Source organism: Sciurus vulgaris (assembly GCF_902686455.1).
Source record: "Sciurus vulgaris genome assembly, chromosome: 8".
NCBI lineage: Eukaryota > Metazoa > Chordata > Mammalia > Rodentia > Sciuridae > Sciurus > Sciurus vulgaris.
Window position 1 is genome coordinate 64016478 of NC_136468.1, and position 19352 is coordinate 64035829.

Genomic DNA, 19352 nt, shown 5'->3' on the forward strand with positions numbered 1-19352 from the left:
ATTTATTTGGGTTTGTGTCCGTGTCCTCTATTCTGTACCATTGATCTACCTGTCTATTTTGGTACCAATACCATGCTGTTTTTGATACTATTGCTTTGTAATAGAGTTGAAGATCTGGTATTGCGATACCCCTGCTTCACTCTTTCTACTGAGGATTGCTTTAGCTATTCTGGGTTTCTTATTCTTCCAGATGAATTTCATAATTGCTTGCTCTATTTCTGTAAGGTACATCATTGGGATTTTAATTGGAATTGCATTGAATCTATATAGCACTTTTGGTAGTATGGCCATTTTGACAATATTAATTCTTCCTATCCATGAACATGGGAGATCTTTCCATCTTCTAAGGTTTTCTTTAATTTCTTTCTTTAGTGTTTTGTAGTTCTCATTGTAGAGGTCTTTCACCTCTTTTGTGAGATTGATTCCCAAGTATTTTATTTTTTTTTTGATGCTATTGTGAATGGGGTAGTTTTCCTAATTTCTCTTTCTGAAGATTCATCACTTATGTATAGAAATGCATTGGATTTATGAGCATTGATCTTGTAACCTGCTACTTTACTGAATTCACTTATGAGTTCTAAGAGTTTTCTGGTGGAATTTCCAGGTTCCTCTAAATATATAATCATGTCATCAGCGAACAGGGATAGTTTGAGTTCCTCTTTTCCAATTCGTATCCCTTTAATTTCTTTCGTTTGTCTAATTCCTCTGGCTAGAGTCTCAAGAACAATGTTGAATAGAAGTGGTGAAAGAGGGCATCCCTGCCTTGTTCCAGTTTTTAGGGGAAATGCTTTCAGTTTTTCACCATTTAGAATGATATTGGCCATGGGCTTAGCATAGATGGCCTTCACAATGTTAAGGAATGATCCCACAACCCCAATTTTTTCTAGTGTTTTGAGCATGAAGGGATGCTGTATTTTATCGAATGCTTTTTCTGCATCTATTGAAATAATCATGTGATTCTTAACTTTTAGTCTGTTGATATGGTGAATGACATTTATTGATTTCGGGATGTTGAACCAACCTTGCATCCCTGGGATAAAACCCACTTGATCGTGGTGCACTATCTTTTTAATATATTTTCGTATGCGATTTGCTAAAATTTTGTTGAGAATTTTTGCATCGATGTTCATTAAGGATACTGGTCTGAAATTTTCTTTCCTCGATGTATCTCTGTCTGGTTTAGGTATCAGGGTGATATTGGCTTCATAGAATGAGTTTGGGAGGGTTCCCTCCTCTTCTATTTTATGGAATACTTTGAGAAGTATTGGAATGAGCTCTTCTTTAAAGGTTTTGTAGAACTCGGCTGAGAACCCATCTGGTTCCGGACTTTTCTTTGTTGGTAGGCTTTTGATGACCTCTTCTATTTCATTGCTTGAAATTGATTTATTTAAGTTGTGTATGTCTTCCTCATTCAGTTTAGGTAATTCATATGTCTCTAGAAACTTGTTGATGTCTTCGAGGTTTTCTGTTTGGTTGGAGTATAGATTTTCAAAATAGCTTCTAATTATGTTTTGTATTTCACTCGTGTCTGTTGTGATATTTCCTTGTTCATTCCGAATTTTAGTAATTTGAGTTTTCTCCCTCTTTCTCTTTGTTAGTGTGGCTAAGAGTTTATCAATTTTGTTTATTTTTTCAAAGAACCAACTATTTATTTTGTTAATTTTTCTGAGTGTTTCTTTTGTTTCAATTTCGTTGATTTCGGCTCTGATTTTAACTATTTCCTGTCTTCTACTACTTTTGGTGTTGGTCTGCTCTTCTTTTTCTAGGGCTTTGAGCTGTAATGTTAAATCATTTATTTGTTGATTTCTACTTCTTTTGTTGAATGCGCCCCATGAAATAAATCTTCCTCTCAGTACTGCTTTCATAGTGTCCCAGATATTTTGATATGATGTGTCTTTGTTCTCACTTACTTCTAAGAATTTTTTAATTTCCCTCCTGATGTCTTCTGTTACCCATTCATCGCCAAATCATTCTTTATAGCCAGACCTTTCTCCAGAAATCTAGAAATAGACAAACACTCCCTGGGTTCATCACTTTTTGACCTGCTAATGCAGCTTGCACACTTAGACCAAATGTGACCCTTTCTGAGTCTTTATCTGACAATTCCCTTTCTTGTGCCAAGCTATCCTACTCCCACTTCTTGTCACTATCTCAAATACATCTGTCATATTTGAGTTAATGTTGCAAAAATTCACTTCTATTGAAAGCAGAAAGTTAGCATTTATATAGATTATTAGCTAATCTAAAAATCTTATTTGAATTTTTGAAAGTTTCGAAAAGTTGTCCTTTCTGTGGTCCAGGATCCAATCCGTTATTCCAACTACTTTTAGTCATTATGTCTCCAGAGTCCTCCACTCTGACAATTCCTCAGTCTGTTTTTCTCTTGAATGACTTTGACACTTCAGAAGAGTACAAGCCGGCTGTTTTAGATTGTCAGATGTTTTCTCATTGTCTCATTTGTTATTTTTGGCAAGAATACTACAGAGGTAGAGTTGTATCCTTCTCAGTGCATGATACCAGAATATTGATATCTTCTTACCAATGTTAACCATGGGTCAACTATAATTATAGTTATTATTTATGAAACATTAGATCATTTAGAAGTGTAAGGAGTATCTATTTCAAAGCTATCAAATTATGTTTTCTTCTTTATCTTAAAAGCTATTTTTCTTACAATAAACATATTTGTGGTACCTCCCATCCATAACTCTGTGTAACTGGGTGGCTCTCCATCTAACAGAAGAGCTTAGTCCCAGGGCCTTACTTGATTAATCTGAGTGAACTCTTACCCTGGGGGCAGTACCACATTGACTGGTCAGACCAACTAATTTGGATCTATTTTGAAGAAAATTATAGGACCAATAAATTCTGTGAGAAGATGGGATATAGAATTGGAAAATTGAGAGACCAAAGTCTTGATAGTTATGATTAAGATACAATGTAACAGAGCAAGGTGGGTAGTGGCTATTCAAAGACAAACAAATTAAACAACCAGAGATAGCCAACCAGTAGCTACAAAGGAAGAATATACAGAGTAGGAAGGAATTGAATGAAAGAGACAAAGACATACAGAGAACATAGTCCAAAAGACAGAGAGCAAGAGACAGCCAAAATAATCTTTCCCAGCTACCCTGAGGTATTATATTCTAGGCTCCCTATAGCTCTCCAGTATTTGAGTGTCATTTCCATAAGAAAAACTGCATTTCTACAAATTTCCCGTTGATACCTGAAAACTGCTTTTCTGTAATGAAAATGAACCTAGCTGAAATATAAAATAATAATAATATTTGGAAAGAGTAATCTAGTTAATAAAAAATAGAGCACGGGGGCTGTGGCAGAAACCATGCAGAACTGAATGCCCATTTAATCTTTTGATTCTATTCCCATTTTACAAAGCTGAGATGACTGACTACAGATTAATCTAGACATTTACACAGACTTTTGCAGGGTAGATAAATCTAATCACTGAGTTTGCTACATGGTTCTATGCCCTGAAGAAAATCCCAATTAAAACAGTCCTTAATACAGCATTAACCTTGCTCTCAAGTATTTATTTTTCCCTGTTGGGTAGTGTATGTTATTCTTTTATCAGTATGACCTTAATCATCTTCAGATTTGTCACATATTGTTGAAAACAGTATTCTAAATAACCCAGGACCCAAGAGCTCCAAGCTACATGCTCCCCTGATTGGGTAAATAGTACACTATTGGAAGTTCATTGTCTCATTTGTTAGCTTAATTTCAAGAAGCAGCAATAGGTTTTTGAAGCTGATTCGAGTTTTTAAAAAATAAATTTTTTCACAGTGAGAGCTTTGGAGATGATGAATTCTTAACATTTCATCATGTTAAGTTTATAATCTTAAGAAGTTTATTGTATTACATTTTTTATGAGAAAAGAAAACCATGCTCCTGTTGTAAGTTTTCATTAGCATTCTAGATATTTCTTTGCTTTAAAATGAAAAGAAAAAAATCTCAATCAATGATTACCAAGTTACAGTTACATAGGAGTGAGAAGTTCTGGTGTCCTATTGCATAGTAGGGGGGGACTATGTGACATTTATGTACTGTGTATTTTTTTAAATTAGAAGAAAGAATTTTGAAAGATTTTATCATAAAAAAAATTTGAGGAGACATAATACAAAGTATACATGTACTAAAACATCACATAGTACCCCATTAATATGTATAGTTTTTAGGATCATTAAATGAATTTAAATTTCTTCCTTGCTTATTAGAGATAAAAGAAAAATTTATTAAGGGAACACACACAAACACAAGTACATACACCAACACTTACACACATGAAAATTCATATGTATGTGCACACAGTTTTCTAAACTCGAGTTGTTATTTTTTACACCTATTTTGCCCCATGTACAAATGAAGCAATATATATATCTTATGAATATTTTGAAACATCCTCCTATCAACCCTTGAAAATATTTAAATTGAAACGAACAACAGCTGGTTGGAAAAATAATATTAGCGCTATAGTGCATCATTGTATCTCATAGTGTGAATCAAAAACCACTAACAGCCACGTGCAGTGGCACAAGCCTGTAATCCCAGCAGCTCGTTAGGCTAAAATAGGAGAATCATGAGTTCAGGGCCTGTCTCAGTAACTTAGCAAGGCCCTAAGCAACTCAGTCAGACCCTGTTTCTAAATAAAATCTTAAAAAGAGCTGGGGATGTGTCTCAGTGGTTAAGTGCCCCTGAGTTCAACCCCCAGTACCAAAAAATAAAAAATAAAAAATAAATTAAAAAAAACACTAACAGTTGGTCTTCAAATACAAGTGTTTATAATATATAATTTTATTTTAATGTGAAGTTAATAGTTTATTCTGGAAATAGGAAGCAAATAGACAAACAAACAAACAAAAAAACCATGCTGGTATCTTATTAAAAGCAAAACAGACTCCCCTTAATTCTGGTGAAGACTTCATGATAGCAAGTGAGAAAGTATATAGTAAGTTGTTCCAGTACCTTTGGCATTGTGAATCTGGCAAAAATCACCAAAAAGTTCTGTACTTCTGGAATACTTAAAACTATAATTTACTTAAAAAAATACTAAAGGTAAAGGAATAAATGAAGGAATAATGGATATCATAATAGATAATTTTAAAAATTGATGATGAAATTCTTAACACTGACATTAGGAAGCAGTACTATAGGCTAGGGTTATGGCTCAGTGGTAGATTTTGCCTAACACACACAAGGCCCTGGATTTGATTCCTAGAACCACAAAGAAAATAGAAAAAGTACTGGGTCTATAAATTAACAACATTTGGTTTTTACTCTGTTATTGAACATTATTTTATATGATATTGTATTTATGAGATAACATTAAATTTACAATAAAAGCATGTATCCATGCGTTGAGCCATATACATAACAAATATCTGTAACATCAATTGTTATCTTTTATATATTCTTTCACTTTAGTTTCTTTCACTTAGTTGCTTGGAAAAAAACAGTAGGTATATTATTTTTATGAACCAAATATTCATAGTTTAGGGGACTTGGTAAAAAGCAATTACATGGTTATTTTCCTTAATATGAACGTTTTTTATAATGTGTTAAACAGGCTATCTGAATAACTCTATAAATTTCTGGAATCAGAATACAGGGAGTCTGAATCCTGAGTTATTAGGATAAAATGAGGTAGGACATGGAAAGTCCATCAGTAACCAACCCATAGTCAATACTCAAGTAAAGGTTTGCTCCCATGATCATTCTGAAAGACAGACTTCTTAAGGTACTCTAAATTAGTGTTACAGGTTTATTAAAGCTATCTTTTTTAATGAATCACATAGTTAGCTGCAGAAATATTTGTATGTTCATTTGTAAGGTTGTTGTCCAACTCTGCTTGGAATGTTATAGAAGGCAGCTGTACCATGTGAACTTACTAAAACCAAAAAATATTCTGAATTCCAAAACCTGTATGCACCTAAAAGTTTTGGATTAGAAATTGTCAATCTGTATTTAAAAATAAATTGAATAAACAAAAATCATTTGTACACACACTCAATGAGACTATAATTGGGTACTATTGTGAATGAGAAGTTGGCATTCTGGCAATATATATCAAGAAGCATGAAAGGCTGGATGATTTTAATCCAAAATTCTACCTCTTGGAATTTGTCACTACTAAATTATTAAGAAAATAGTAAGTTTAGGTTTCAATGTGTCTGGCACAGATGATATACACAGGTAAAAACTAGAAAGTCCCAAATGGTTAATAATAAAAGACTAGAATTACACAGACTCTAGCCATATCCACAGACTACTACTGTGTAAACAAAAGTATATTGTATAGTAATCATTCATTCACATTGAAAGATGCCCTCAATGTTCTGTCAAGTAGAAATACCAGGCTATAAAAATAATATCCTTTTCAAAATTATTTGCATAGAAAACTATTTGAAAGATATTCACAAAAATATTAATAGTAGTTATCTCTGGACAGCAGGATTGCATGTAATTCTAATTTCTATTACAGTGCTTTGTCTATAGTGACATGTGTTACTACGGTAATGATACAACTTTTAAATTTCACTTATACTATTTAAACATGTCAATGTATCTTAGTTTTCAAATTATATGTGTGAAATTAATATCAAGAAAAATATGACATTCTTCATAATTGTCACAGTTAATTATAAAGGCTCAGTGTATATGGAAAATAGTATCACGAAACAAAGTCTATCTTTCAAACAGCATGGGTTTGCATGTAGTAGCATTTATAGTATTGCTGATATTTTCAATGTTTTTTTCTATTAAAATTAACCATGAAAAGCTGGAAATATGAGCTATATTATCAAGGAAAGCATATTTAGAATTTTAGACTTTATTTTTAAAATATGCCCAAAGAACATACTGGCAGCATTCAAATCATGATCCATGTGGAGTGAACAGCTAGCTAACCATTTTGAATAGTGGGATATCAATTGAGAATTTATAATGTCTTTGTTTCAGTCATCAGAAACAATTCACTATGCTCAGAAATATATTTTGAAAATACAATCTTTATTCTGAAATGCGTCTTTAACAATACAAATAAATAAACTGCACTTTCAGAAAAGAGATTTGCCTCTGTGTCGCACTGGATGGTGATAACGTGATGATATGCCGTCCTACTGCTTGGCATGGAAAAAAACAGCTAGACCCAGCAGTATATCTGCAGAGGAGAGAGCTCTGTATTTTATCTGCCAATTTTCAAATAGGTGCTTCTAATAGTTTCCACAATATGTGTCTGAAATTTGGTACTAACTCTGAGTGCTTTATTCTGCTTTAGTAGACCGTTTCTGCAATTTATGAACAATTAAATTATATGACTTTTTATTAGGAAATTGTGATATCCGTGCTTTATTTACTGAAAGAAATAACTTTTTATTTTTCAGAGCTTCCGTATGGCTGGGAGAAGATCGATGATCCCATATATGGCACTTATTATGTTGAGTAAGTCTCTAAGTGTGATATTAACTTGTTGTTAATATGTGGTGAAATTGTGTTAGTATTTCATTTATTGAGCATGTGTGGCTAACAACCCCTTTATTTCCCTTTCATCTTACTTTGAAGTATCCACAAAGATTCTACAGCACTCACTTGCTGTTTCTTGCTTCTCCAGCTGGCTAATTTCTCATTCCTTTCCTTTGACTCATGAATCAAAAACACCAATTGGAAAAGTGTATTTCACACTTTCCTCTAAATAAATGGTAATTAAAGACATCAAATTGAATGCCTTTCATTTTGCAATCAAAATTTTGGGAGCTGACTGGTTGTACAAAGGAGATATTTTATTAAGCCAGGTTTCAAAGCCAATTAAATGTGTCATAGTTTCCAACTGAGAGATAAAATAAAATTTGGATTTTTTTTCCCTCTTTTAAGACCCCATTTCAAGTCAACAGTATGTTTTCAGTAGACTAGACTTTTATGTTACCTATTGGAGCTTTCATTGCAGTAAACTACCTTGTATAATACAAACCATCTCCATCTACATATCCTTATCTTCAAAGTAAAGAACCTATTAGGGACTAAATTATTGATAAATATTTTTCTTAGGAAAATCAAATAATATCCATAATTTTCAAAATTAAATGTATAATTTATTTCTCCAGAATTCCCTCTTCTAAAAGAGAGAATATTTTTTATTCTAATCTATTATTTAATGTTCCTAAAGTCATTTGGGTGGATAACAAAGCCTGCATCTTCCTTATGGGAAATAAACTACCCAGGAAAGGCAGAGATTGAAACACAAAACACTATCACATTATTTTTCAAGATCTAAGTCTGTTTTTGCTAACCATATTCTATGTAACAGTTATGATCTAGATGGCCAAAGATTTTTTTTTTACTGAATTGTTTTTGTAGCAACAAACAGTTGCTGAGATTTTATTAGGTATCAAGCCTTTTTTGCATTGGAGATGTGCAAATAAGTAAGACCTGTGTGCTCCCTGCCCTTGAGCCTCTCCCATATGAGCACTTATCTCAAATACTCTGACCCACCATTTTCATTTGGACAAACCCCAATTTTGGCACCACAGTTCATCATTTCCCAATTCACAGTCAAGGTGAATTTGGCTCATCTGCCACGTGGAATCTCCTTATATGGTAGCTAATGTCTAATGTCACCTGGACACATAATAGGTAAAAAAGGTAAGATAAAATACAATAGAGATATCTCTAAACAAAGGAGAATCATTTGCAAGTAGTTATAAGAACTCTCAGTCCCACTAAATTTCTAATCAACTAAAATACATATTTTAATAATAATATAGCTGTGTTCCTGAATAAATTCAACACTAAATTTAATAAATACTAAGTTGTATTAATTCACTGACTCACACTGCACTGTTCCTAAGTTTATTACATCTGAAATCCAAAACAGTTCCATGAAAGGAGAGAGAAATGAGGCTTGTGACCTACCAGGTCTCATTTTTAATACATTGCTTTGGAAATCATTGAATTAAAACCCTTTCCATAGTCCAGGTATTAGTAAACTCTATAGAGATTCAAATAGAAAATATTGTAGGGGTCCATATGGCCTCTTTCACAACTACTATACTCTGCCTTTGTAGGTTGAAACCAACCTTAGGTAACACTTATGTGTATGGGTGAGGATATATTTTAATAAAACTTTATTTAAAAAGCAGACAACTGGCCAGATTTGGACTGTAATTTATAGTTTGCTGATCCCTGCCTTATTCCAACTCTTTAGATTATTCTTTCATGTCCTCAGTTCTTTTCAAGCTAACTTTCATTATAGAAACAGTACTAAGCCTTTCTCCTCTCTCCTGATCATCTGTAGAGGAGAGACACATCCATACATCAGAAAGTCATATCTCCTACCTTCTTGATCTTTGAGGTGTGTGTTCTTCCACCAAAGATCTGCAGGTGTTAGACCCCTGATAGCTAATTATTGAATTAGATATTTGTTATAACCCTAAAAAAATTTGTTCTTGTCATCATTGTGTTTTGAGTAGTTGCCTTTTTGTTTTTGCTTATATTCTCTCTACATTTCTCTACTTCATTTTCCATGTATCACAGTCATAGTTAGAAAATTATTCTGGAGTCAATCATGTCTTCTATATTAGATCAGAATGACATATGTAATAATTTCAGATTTCAAGTGATTATGAGGTTACATATACAGGTCATGGTGAATCAAAATAGTTTACCTCCCTTCTGGTTGCACCCAGCTCTACTTTCTGCCAAGGTCTTATCCCCAGTACAGGGTTCCAAAGAGTGTACCAATATCAGTAAGTAGATGTGTGAACATGTCAGGTCATGCAGAAAACTGAGACAAATAACAGATAATTCAAACTTTATGGTGTTAAATAGAATATTATTCCAGCATTTTGAGAAATAGCCTTTTGGAAAAATTGATCAAAATAAATAAAACTCTTCAATTTATTCTATATAATTTATGCATTACTTGAAATGAGGAGTATCTTCCATGACAATGAAGACAATTTGGTCAACAGTTTAATTAGAATATACCTACTGACAGGTTTCATTTAAATTGTCTATTCTCATGCCCATTAAACTATTTTTCACAAGATATTAAGTCTTTCTGAATAGTAGTTCTGTTTATGGAAGTTACATGAAAACATGTGTAAACCAAGAAGTTATCACTTTCATAGAGTGCTTTTGCTAGAGGAAAAAAAGTCATCTAAGTTTCTTATAGTTTATTAATGAGAAAAATGATGAATTTCTCCATCTAAGTTGCTCTATCAACTTTTCCAGTGTAAATATCAAAAACGTAAAACACAAACTGCCTATATTTAGATGTTGTTCATTATTGCAATGATAATATTAATGTCAACATCTTAAGGAATCATACATTTAAAAATTTTTAATTAATATTTGGTTAATTTAACAAAGCAAGATTATCTTATTGTAAATCAAGAGTCAAGAAAATGTCAATTCACTAATGCTATTAATGACAATAGGCAGTGGCTTCTCTGTAGAGCTATTATTTTAAATATTTAATTACATATGCCTTTATGCAATTGGAGGTGCTGGCTACAAGATATGAAAAGCATTTCACCTTCTATACCAATAGCAAAATAAGTCATGTGCATGGACCCTAGAGAGTCACCTTAGCAGTCAGCCACTCTTCAAATAGACCAGCAATCAGAAGCAGAAGTTGCAAAATGGGCTCTGTCGTCAACCGGGCACACCAGATTGAAATCAGTGTTGTGCTTCTGGCACAGCTGCTTGCACACACATTTTCCTGTCAGCCACAGATAGGCAGATAGGAATTCCAGCCATCAATAGGAGAAAAGGTTTGCACAGCCAGAAACTAAAAAACCTGGACTAAACAGGTTTTAAACACTGTAATCAACTTTAGTATGTCATAATTCTGTCCCATGCAAATTCCCTTTTAAGAATTTTAAGACTATAGACTTAACATATTTGAGAGTCAGAAAAAATCATCAACTCATCACAGTGGTTGACATTATTGAGTACTTAGCATGTGCCATGAGCTGGACTGAGTGCTCAATAGACTTCCCCACATTTCTAATCTTCTATTGTGATAATGAAGTAAATTGCCACTGGCTAAAGAAGTGAGGTAACTTAACCAGTATCACACATTGTTCAGACAAAGCGATGAAATGTGAACCCAGGCAGTTTGGCTGCAGAGCTCAGATTCTGAATTCTTGTTCAAAACACCTCCCATAAATTTAGCATGTATCACAATGTTCCAGCAAAGGCTTTGAGACTCATCACTGGGGAAGAATGAGGACTCCTTCAAGAACATCTCCTCACTGAACCCCCTTTGGTTCAGTTCCAAACAGGATACCCAGCCGTGGAAGGATATGCTGCCCACACAGCCCTGTGAGATGAGCTCCAAACCAAGCATCATAGGTCACCGGGGTTATGACTAATACTTCAGAGTAACCCTGGGCAAGATGGCCACTGGGATCAAGACCTGAAAGAAGAGAAATCTTTATGGTGTGAACCTAAACAGGGATGTGAGCACTTGTTTGAAGCAGCAGATGCAGCCACACAACTCTGGACTTTAGAGGACAATGGGCCTACTCTACATCTCTTATTTCTTCTGCAGGGAGGGCAGGGGAACCAAGTTTCTACTCTATATAGCAGCGGAAAGAACTTAGCCCAATTTTTCCTGACAGACACCAAATCTATGGTAGTACAGCATTTAGCAATGTATTAAGAAGTCCTAAAGCTGCTAACTAGAAATGTAACTGTCACTGTTCATAAAGAAAAGAAAAAAAATTAATGCAAAAAGTGCAAAATGTAGAGTTGAACAGCTGTGACTTTTGTACAAATGTGTTTTTTTTTCCTCTTTTGTGAAATTATGTCTGCTGGGTACATTTTGGTTTTAATGGCAGTTACACAATTTGCTTAACTAGCTAGTCCAGAAGACACAATTTCCTGGGACAGCTTTCATGCAAAGCTGCCTCCTCTGGCACAGAAAGAGAAGCAGACCATAGAGCTATAGCTAAAATGATAGTGAGGACTGGCAGATGTGATTTTCATGTAAAGGTTTTACAAGTTTTTCATATGATGTCACACATCTGCTACTATAAAACATTACTTGTGTGCAATTCCAGAAAGTATGGAAAATACTATATAATATCTTCACTGTAACTTTTAATATAAAAGGAAAATCATATTCATTTCATAGTTAGTGGTATTTGTCATGATGTAGCAAGTTGGAAACTGGTTAGAGATTTTTAACTCCATATACTATCATAAGAATGCTTCTCTCCTTCTTGCCTTTGAGTAATTTTCTAAATTTTCCAAGAAAAATGTTCCTAACTTTAGAATTTTTTAAAAGTCAGCATACATGTAAATCATCTCTAGTTAGAAATAGAAAACAAAGAAATCCTTTCCCCAACTTACACATTTATGTAAAAAGATGTTACTAAAGTGACATTGTTGGTGAAGTTACTCAGTGACTTTCTGTGCTAATGGTGGTCTCGAAATCTTATAAACATCATTTGGACATATCAGTTATCACTTAGTGGCCAAATGTATGGGCTGTAACAATATGCCAGCCTTGCAGCTTCCCAGCTGTGAGATCATGGCTAGACAGATGCTGAGGAGACCAAGAGGGAAAGGAAGAAGTAGCGAAGAAAGAAGAGAGAGTCATGGGGAGGGGAGGGTGTTTACTATGTCCTTACTACTTGCCAAGTATTATTCCAAGTACTTTACCAGTACTAGCTGATTAATTCTCCCAGAAACCCCATGGAGCCTGTATTATTATCTTCATTTTATAGATAAGAAAACTGAGTTGCTGATATTTTTATATGTACTCAATAATAGAAACAGAATTGACTCTATTCTGAGTAGGCAGTCTCACTCTAGAACTGGTATGTAGTACTTAACACAGGTTTGTAACAAGTGCTCAATCAGGGTTAGTTCTTTAAATCTTGAATTGCCTAAGAATATATATATAAGCCCTCTCTTGTGGGCATTACTAACTTTTCCAGTACTTTCATGGTTATATGACAGAAAGTGACCAATTCTAATGGAAAGAATTTGGAAAGAAACCTATAACTCATTCTTGTGGCTAGAATGTGCCACACTGAATAAGAAGAGTGTTTCCTTAGAATTATTGATATTCCATAAATCTGTTGAAATTGATGAAACAGGGACTGCAGAAGGTTCTTCTGTAGCTCCCAAAGGGCTTGCGGTTCCAGGGTAATTTGTGAGAAAGTGACATTGTCATAATTATCTAGGGTGTATGTCATCTTCACTTAGTTGGGAACTTGCAGTTATAATAGTAGAAATAGTAATAAGTAAGGCAATATTTTACCTTTTAATGTACTTTTATATCCGTTATCCCAGATAACAATCACCACATTTACAAATGAGGAAACCAGATCTCTGAGGAGGCAGGGGAGTTCTCCAAGGGCAATGAGTTGATTAGGTTTAAGCTATGCTGATGCCAAGCAGAGCAAAGATAAGCCTTTCCATGGAGCTGCTACGTTTAATGTCATAAGGCTGCTCAGTTTTTATACTTTACAAAATATTTTCCTATATTTAGTAAACAAGTGTATCAGGAAAAATTTATATGTATATTTATGCATATATGTGTGTGTTTATGTACGTGTGTGTATGTGTATATATGTGTGTATATATATATTTATACACTAACTCTAATCAGATCATTTTCCTTTCTTGCTTGCTTTTCTTGTTTCCTTCCAAATGACTTATTTATCTTTTTACTTTCCTCTAGCTGACCCATGACAATTTTATAGTTAGTGGCATCAATTCTTTCAGCCTGGAGAAAACAAGTAATCAGGCCTTCTGTGACATGAGTCCCCAAGATGCCCATAATAGCCGGGACATCTCATAACTCCACACACATGCTCTTCGCCTCCATCAGCCTTTCTGATAGCGTAGTTTATTGCCGCCTACCTCCTCTACGCCCCTCACATGATGTAAATCTCAATGGGCTGTTGATTTACTTTCCTAACATTACTGCTCAACTACAGATCAGTTGGGAGGCCTTTGGTTTTCTTTCACTCTTCATGCCAACCCTCAAACATTTCTATACCATGATCCTTTCAAACAGAATGAAGTGTCATGTTCGATCTTGCTTCTTACTACTACCATACAGTCCAGATCTAGATGCCCGTCATCCACCCCTTCTGTGAAGTTAGAGATCACTTTTCAAGCCCAGAAACTCCTGGCTATTGCTGGCTTATTCTCATAGAGTCAGCTTTTGCTCTGTGCCCATGTCACCCTCCCCCACCCCTAAGTGTCTTTTTAACTGGTGGGAAAAACAGTTGACCCTGTAATTAAATATACTTTGATTAGTAATTGTTTGATTTCATAAACTACCTGGCTAAGGAAATCTTCTGATACTAAACGAAGAATGTTTTAAGCACCCAGAGTTTTAAATTGGCTTAACTTCAGATAGAACTTTACAAATAACAAAGAATTATTTGCTTTGATGTTAAAGTTTTATATCAATGTTATTTTTCACAAATAATTTTTATAATTCTAATAAATTGAGACTTTTTCCTAAAGTCAGTAATTAAAGGCAAGGAAATTATTACTCTAGCTTCAACTTTTCTTTCAGAATATATTTATAAACATAGATGATTGTAACACAGACACTTTGTTCTCATTGTCATTGTTGTTTTGTTTGTCTTTAAGCATTTTATGCACTTAACATGTTAAATCAGGCTCTTGTTGAGGCATTTCTGGGGACTAGCCAGTAGCACAATAAGGCAGTACCATCATTGGGTAGCAGGGCCGGGAAAACTTCCTGCAGAAGGCAACAATGTGAAGTTCATAGCCCTTGTCAGCCATGGTCACAAATGTCCACGTCAAATTGGGTTCCACATGCTCCCTCCTTCTTCTGTGTCTACCATAAGAACTTGAGAATGGTTCTGTGGAGAAGGCCAGGTGTGGTGGCACACACCTATAATCCCAGTGATTCGAGAGGCTAAGGCAGGAGGATCACAAGTTCAAGGCCAGCCTCAGCAACTAAGCAAGGCCCTAAGCAACTTAGTGAGAACTTATCTCAAAATAAAAAATGAAAAGGACCAGGACTCAGTTTGTGACTCAGTGGTAAGCACCCCTGGGTTAAATCCCAGGTACCAAAAAATAAATAAATAAAATAAAGAAGATGAGGAAGATAGTCTGAGGACTGTGGATCAAGGGAGGTGCTACCAGTATTTTTGTATGTTTGTGAGCTGTCTGGGAAGAGGTATTCCTAAAGAGAGGACCTAGAGGCCCCGAGGGAGTGCATCCCTCCTGCTGGAGGAGCATCCCCTGCCCCAGGTAGCTCACTGCTAGGCAACACAGAGAATGCTGCCAACATCTTTCACTGTCCTGTCCTATTGGCTCTCACCAAGGGAATGCTACACATCAAGTAGATCATTATTATTCTGTTATTTGTAAAACAGCTGTCATAGCTTATTAATTCTTTCTCCAGATCAAATGGACTATGCTTCTTGAGCACAAATTGCAGATAATCTCATACAAACAATCTATATCATGACATACTTTGGATTCAAATCTTAGTCTGCAATTAAGTTCTAAAGTTATCACATGAAGTGAAAATTGTACGTACAGAGTCAAAATATCCTAAAACTTCCTCAGGATTGTGTCGGGTTGGAGACTAGCATACTGAAACTGCACTGCTGTCTTTCCCTTCCATGTTGGGAGAGAACTTTCTGGAATTAAAGTAGATGGCAGCACTTGGTTCTTCGAGGTCTTTTATAGACATGTAACTGAAATTACATGCAGGTCGGAGAGATGCCAGCATTGTCAGAGACATGAGGGAACCCAGTGAAACCGAGGAAGCAGCAGACTGATGTCACGTCTAGGGCACCCTATAATCAAATAAAATAGATGATGGTCATTCTTACTGGGTAAAATATAATGCTGCCTCACCCCCTCATGAAAACTATAATTCATCTCTTCATTACTATGTAGAGAACATGTTTTTCAAATTCCCTTTTGTGTGTTGTGGACCATGATGTCAGTAATAGTTTGTCCTTTTTGAATCCATGATTTTAAATTTACAGGTTAGTACAAAATTACATTTAACCTTCCTGGCTCTTATCTGATAAATGAGTAGTTTGGGTTAGGTGATTGCTAAGGTCTCTTCTAGTTCAAGGAATAGCCACTGCACCTTGTGTTAACATGGATAAATTTGGCCATTTCACTGTATTAAGCCTCATTATTTTCTCATTATGGCTGCTGATCAAAGAATATTTAAATGTTAAAGATATTTGCTCTCAATTTCTACTTTTTGTTTGGCTAGACAGGAACATACATTACCATTCTTTCATTGTAGTGATTTTAACAATCCCATCATATTAAGAATATTGAAAGCATCTTCCCCAAGTGATAGACTCTTTTTACCAAACCATGGAGAAAAAAATAGAAAGGTAGTCGATATCTAAAAATATGAGACTGAAACTAGGATCGTCATTAAAAGGACATAAGCATAAAAGTTAAGATTGTTTTAAAAAGGGCTAGAACTATATTATTAACAAATATCAGAGTCTAATACATTTGCAGGGAAAATTGTTTTCTATTTATACTAATAAAAAGTGACATTGTTAAACATTATTTATTACTAACAATTAACAATGACTTCATATTTAATTTGTTGAAACTGTATTAGAGTCAAGTCAGCTAATGGTAGAATTAAAAGGGATGAATCACAAATATTCTTGTCCTCAAATTTCACATCAAAGTTCAGTCTAGCTAAATAAAATTAATATCAGAACTGTGAAAAAAATAAAACTTCAATTTTGTGACTAAGGTGAAGCAGGCTGCTACAGGCAAAAGAAAGGCTATTTGTTGAGATAAACCAATAGCTTAGATAGTTTTGCAAAGATTTCTTCCAGAAAAATTTCATCACTAGGTATCCAATTTCTATAAGATGATTAAGCACCACTCGTTTTCTTCATAACATAAAGGTCTTAGTTCAAGTTTTTGTTAAACAAGCTCCCCTCCATCTAGTCTTACGTCACTTTCCAGTTTAATTTGGCATCCAAAAATAATGAATATATTTTCAGACAGATAAAATGATAGGAATGGATTTCTTCTATGGTATGAGTTTAGTAATTTAGTTTGAACATCAACCTCATATGTGTATTTTATCTCCAAGGGGATTCCCCCTTACTTAGTAACTATTGTCAACCCTAAGAAAAATATATTAATCAATACCATTATTCAACATTTGACATGTATTAGGTATCTTGCAAAACTCATTTAATTCTTGTCACCATGCTTTATAATAGATGTTATTGTTATATAGTAGATATTATATAGTAGATATTATTAGATACTATATGTTATATAGTAGATATTGTTATATAGTAGATATTTACAAACAGAGAAGCTGAAACATAGAAACCAAGTCATGTAGCTAGTGGGTGAGGGAATTACAGCTTGGGATAAGGGACTTTACACTGTCTATACTACACTTCAATTACACTTGGTTCCTAGACCCTAAGCATTCCAAAAATACTATAGTCAACTTTTATACAATTCTTCATCTTTAAATATTTTCTTATATTTTATCTTGTTTTCTTCTCAAAACAAGTGAGTAGGATCTTCACAGATGAGGCACTTGCAATTCAGAAACATTAGGGGAGTTTCTCAAAGATTGCAAGTCTTAGACATAGTCTCCAAATGAAGCTTCAACCACCCACACTGGTTTACTTTCAGAAATGAGAGAGATGACAACTCACACTATGAGTGTCTTGGAAGTGGTGTTCACGGTGGTGAAGCCTGAGAGCTGCATGTGGGACTGAGGATGTCAGCAGGTGTAGGTGGCTCTCCCTTCTCTGCTTCTTCTAGTCCGGGGTTTGCGGGTGAATGCAGCACACACAGAATGAGATACCCAGCTTCTACAGGTGGTTTTCTTGTAATATCAGGGGCAGAGTCCTGAGTAGCCCTTGATGATTCACCCGGTTGGCATACAAGGAATTTCTTGCTTAGCATCTGGCATGTCCCCCTTTCTTACTGCATCACCTCAGCAGTACTGACCTTGGCCCACAGCTCAGAGTGCCTTTTCCAGACAAGATAGACAAGATGTCCATAGTTTGGTTATTGTTGCCTGCCTCATTGTCCCTCACATATGACTTAAATCTTACTCATAAATAATACTCACAATCGCCTTATCATATTTGCCCAAGATATGATCCAACTCCACTTCCAGAGTTCATAAGGACATAGTTCAGGAAATTAGTGTTAGGACCAGTCCTAAGGGAAGCTGAAAGGCAAGCCTGAGAAGAGACCGTTCTGGAATGAAAACCATGTTTCACAATGAAAACCTGGCTTCTCACTCATGATCTCAATACCATTTCATTTCTCTTTTTTTTTTTTTTTTTTTCAATATATAAAACATGCATCCATGCACATATTCACTTGAAACATAGTCACTCTTTCTATGTTCCTAACCACTGAGTTCTTAAAAAATAAAATTATATAAAATAAAATTATCAAATATATCAAAATAATGTCCTGTATTTTCACATGTTTTTCTACATAATATTAGCAGGTAACTTATAATGTTATTTAAGTGTCCAGTTTCCCGGTGAAAATGGATAAAAAGAAATTGAGAATCACCTTGTCAAAGTATTTTGTAGATTATAAGGCATAGCCCATGCCTGCACACACATAAGTAATCTCACTTGAAACTAAATGTATATTTGTGTCAGAAGCACATAAATCAATGTTCTTGGATTTGGGGCTATACAGAGCTGAGCTTGATTCATGCATCTGCCCCTTACTGTGAGATCTACAGCAAACAGTTTACCCTCTCAGAGGAACAGGTGAATTAAAAGCATGCAACCTGTTTAGCCAAGGGTTTCACACAAAGTATTGGATTGATGCATACTACCTCCCTTCCCTCTCTAACATCCACCATTCTCCCTTCATTTTCTCTTTCATTTATAAGACCAGCATCCATCCTGCAACTAGTTCTTTCAACAATTTGTGGCAGTTATCAAGCAGAACTTAAATCTGAACAGGAACTCAGTAACTTTAAAAGTGTACAAATGGAATGATGTTCCTCTGAAATATCCAGAAGTACCCCTTTCATCTTCATTTAGAGTTTCAGAATAAAAATCCAAGTGCAGTCCAATGTGGAGGCATAAATGTGTATTTTGGAGAACAGCAAGCAATTTGTTCAAGAATACATCCTCTTGTTACAGCTACATGAAACCACCATCTAGTCAGTATGAAGCTTTGATCTTCCAGTAATGACAGGGTTTTAGACATTGTGTGTTAATTATATGAAATCCCACAAAAATACTTGTGCCCAATAAGCAACTGTTTTAAATAACACAATGACAATGCACAATATTGCTGGTGCTGTTGAACCTTTATCCTTTGCTCCCACC

The 19352-nt window shown here is 34.8% G+C and overlaps 1 protein-coding gene across 9 annotated transcripts in view; it reads left to right on the forward strand.

Moving 5' to 3' along the window:
* MAGI2 (membrane associated guanylate kinase, WW and PDZ domain containing 2) overlaps positions 1-19352 on the forward strand; it is a 1317383-nt gene that overhangs the window by 1009662 nt on the left and 288369 nt on the right. For all 9 annotated transcript variants that reach the window (XM_079150214.1, XM_079150216.1, XM_079150215.1 and 6 more), the window contains one exon: positions 7401-7458. In XM_079150214.1, the coding sequence (XP_079006340.1) occupies positions 7401-7458 (58 nt within the window). The remainder of the gene's footprint in view (positions 1-7400; positions 7459-19352) is intronic.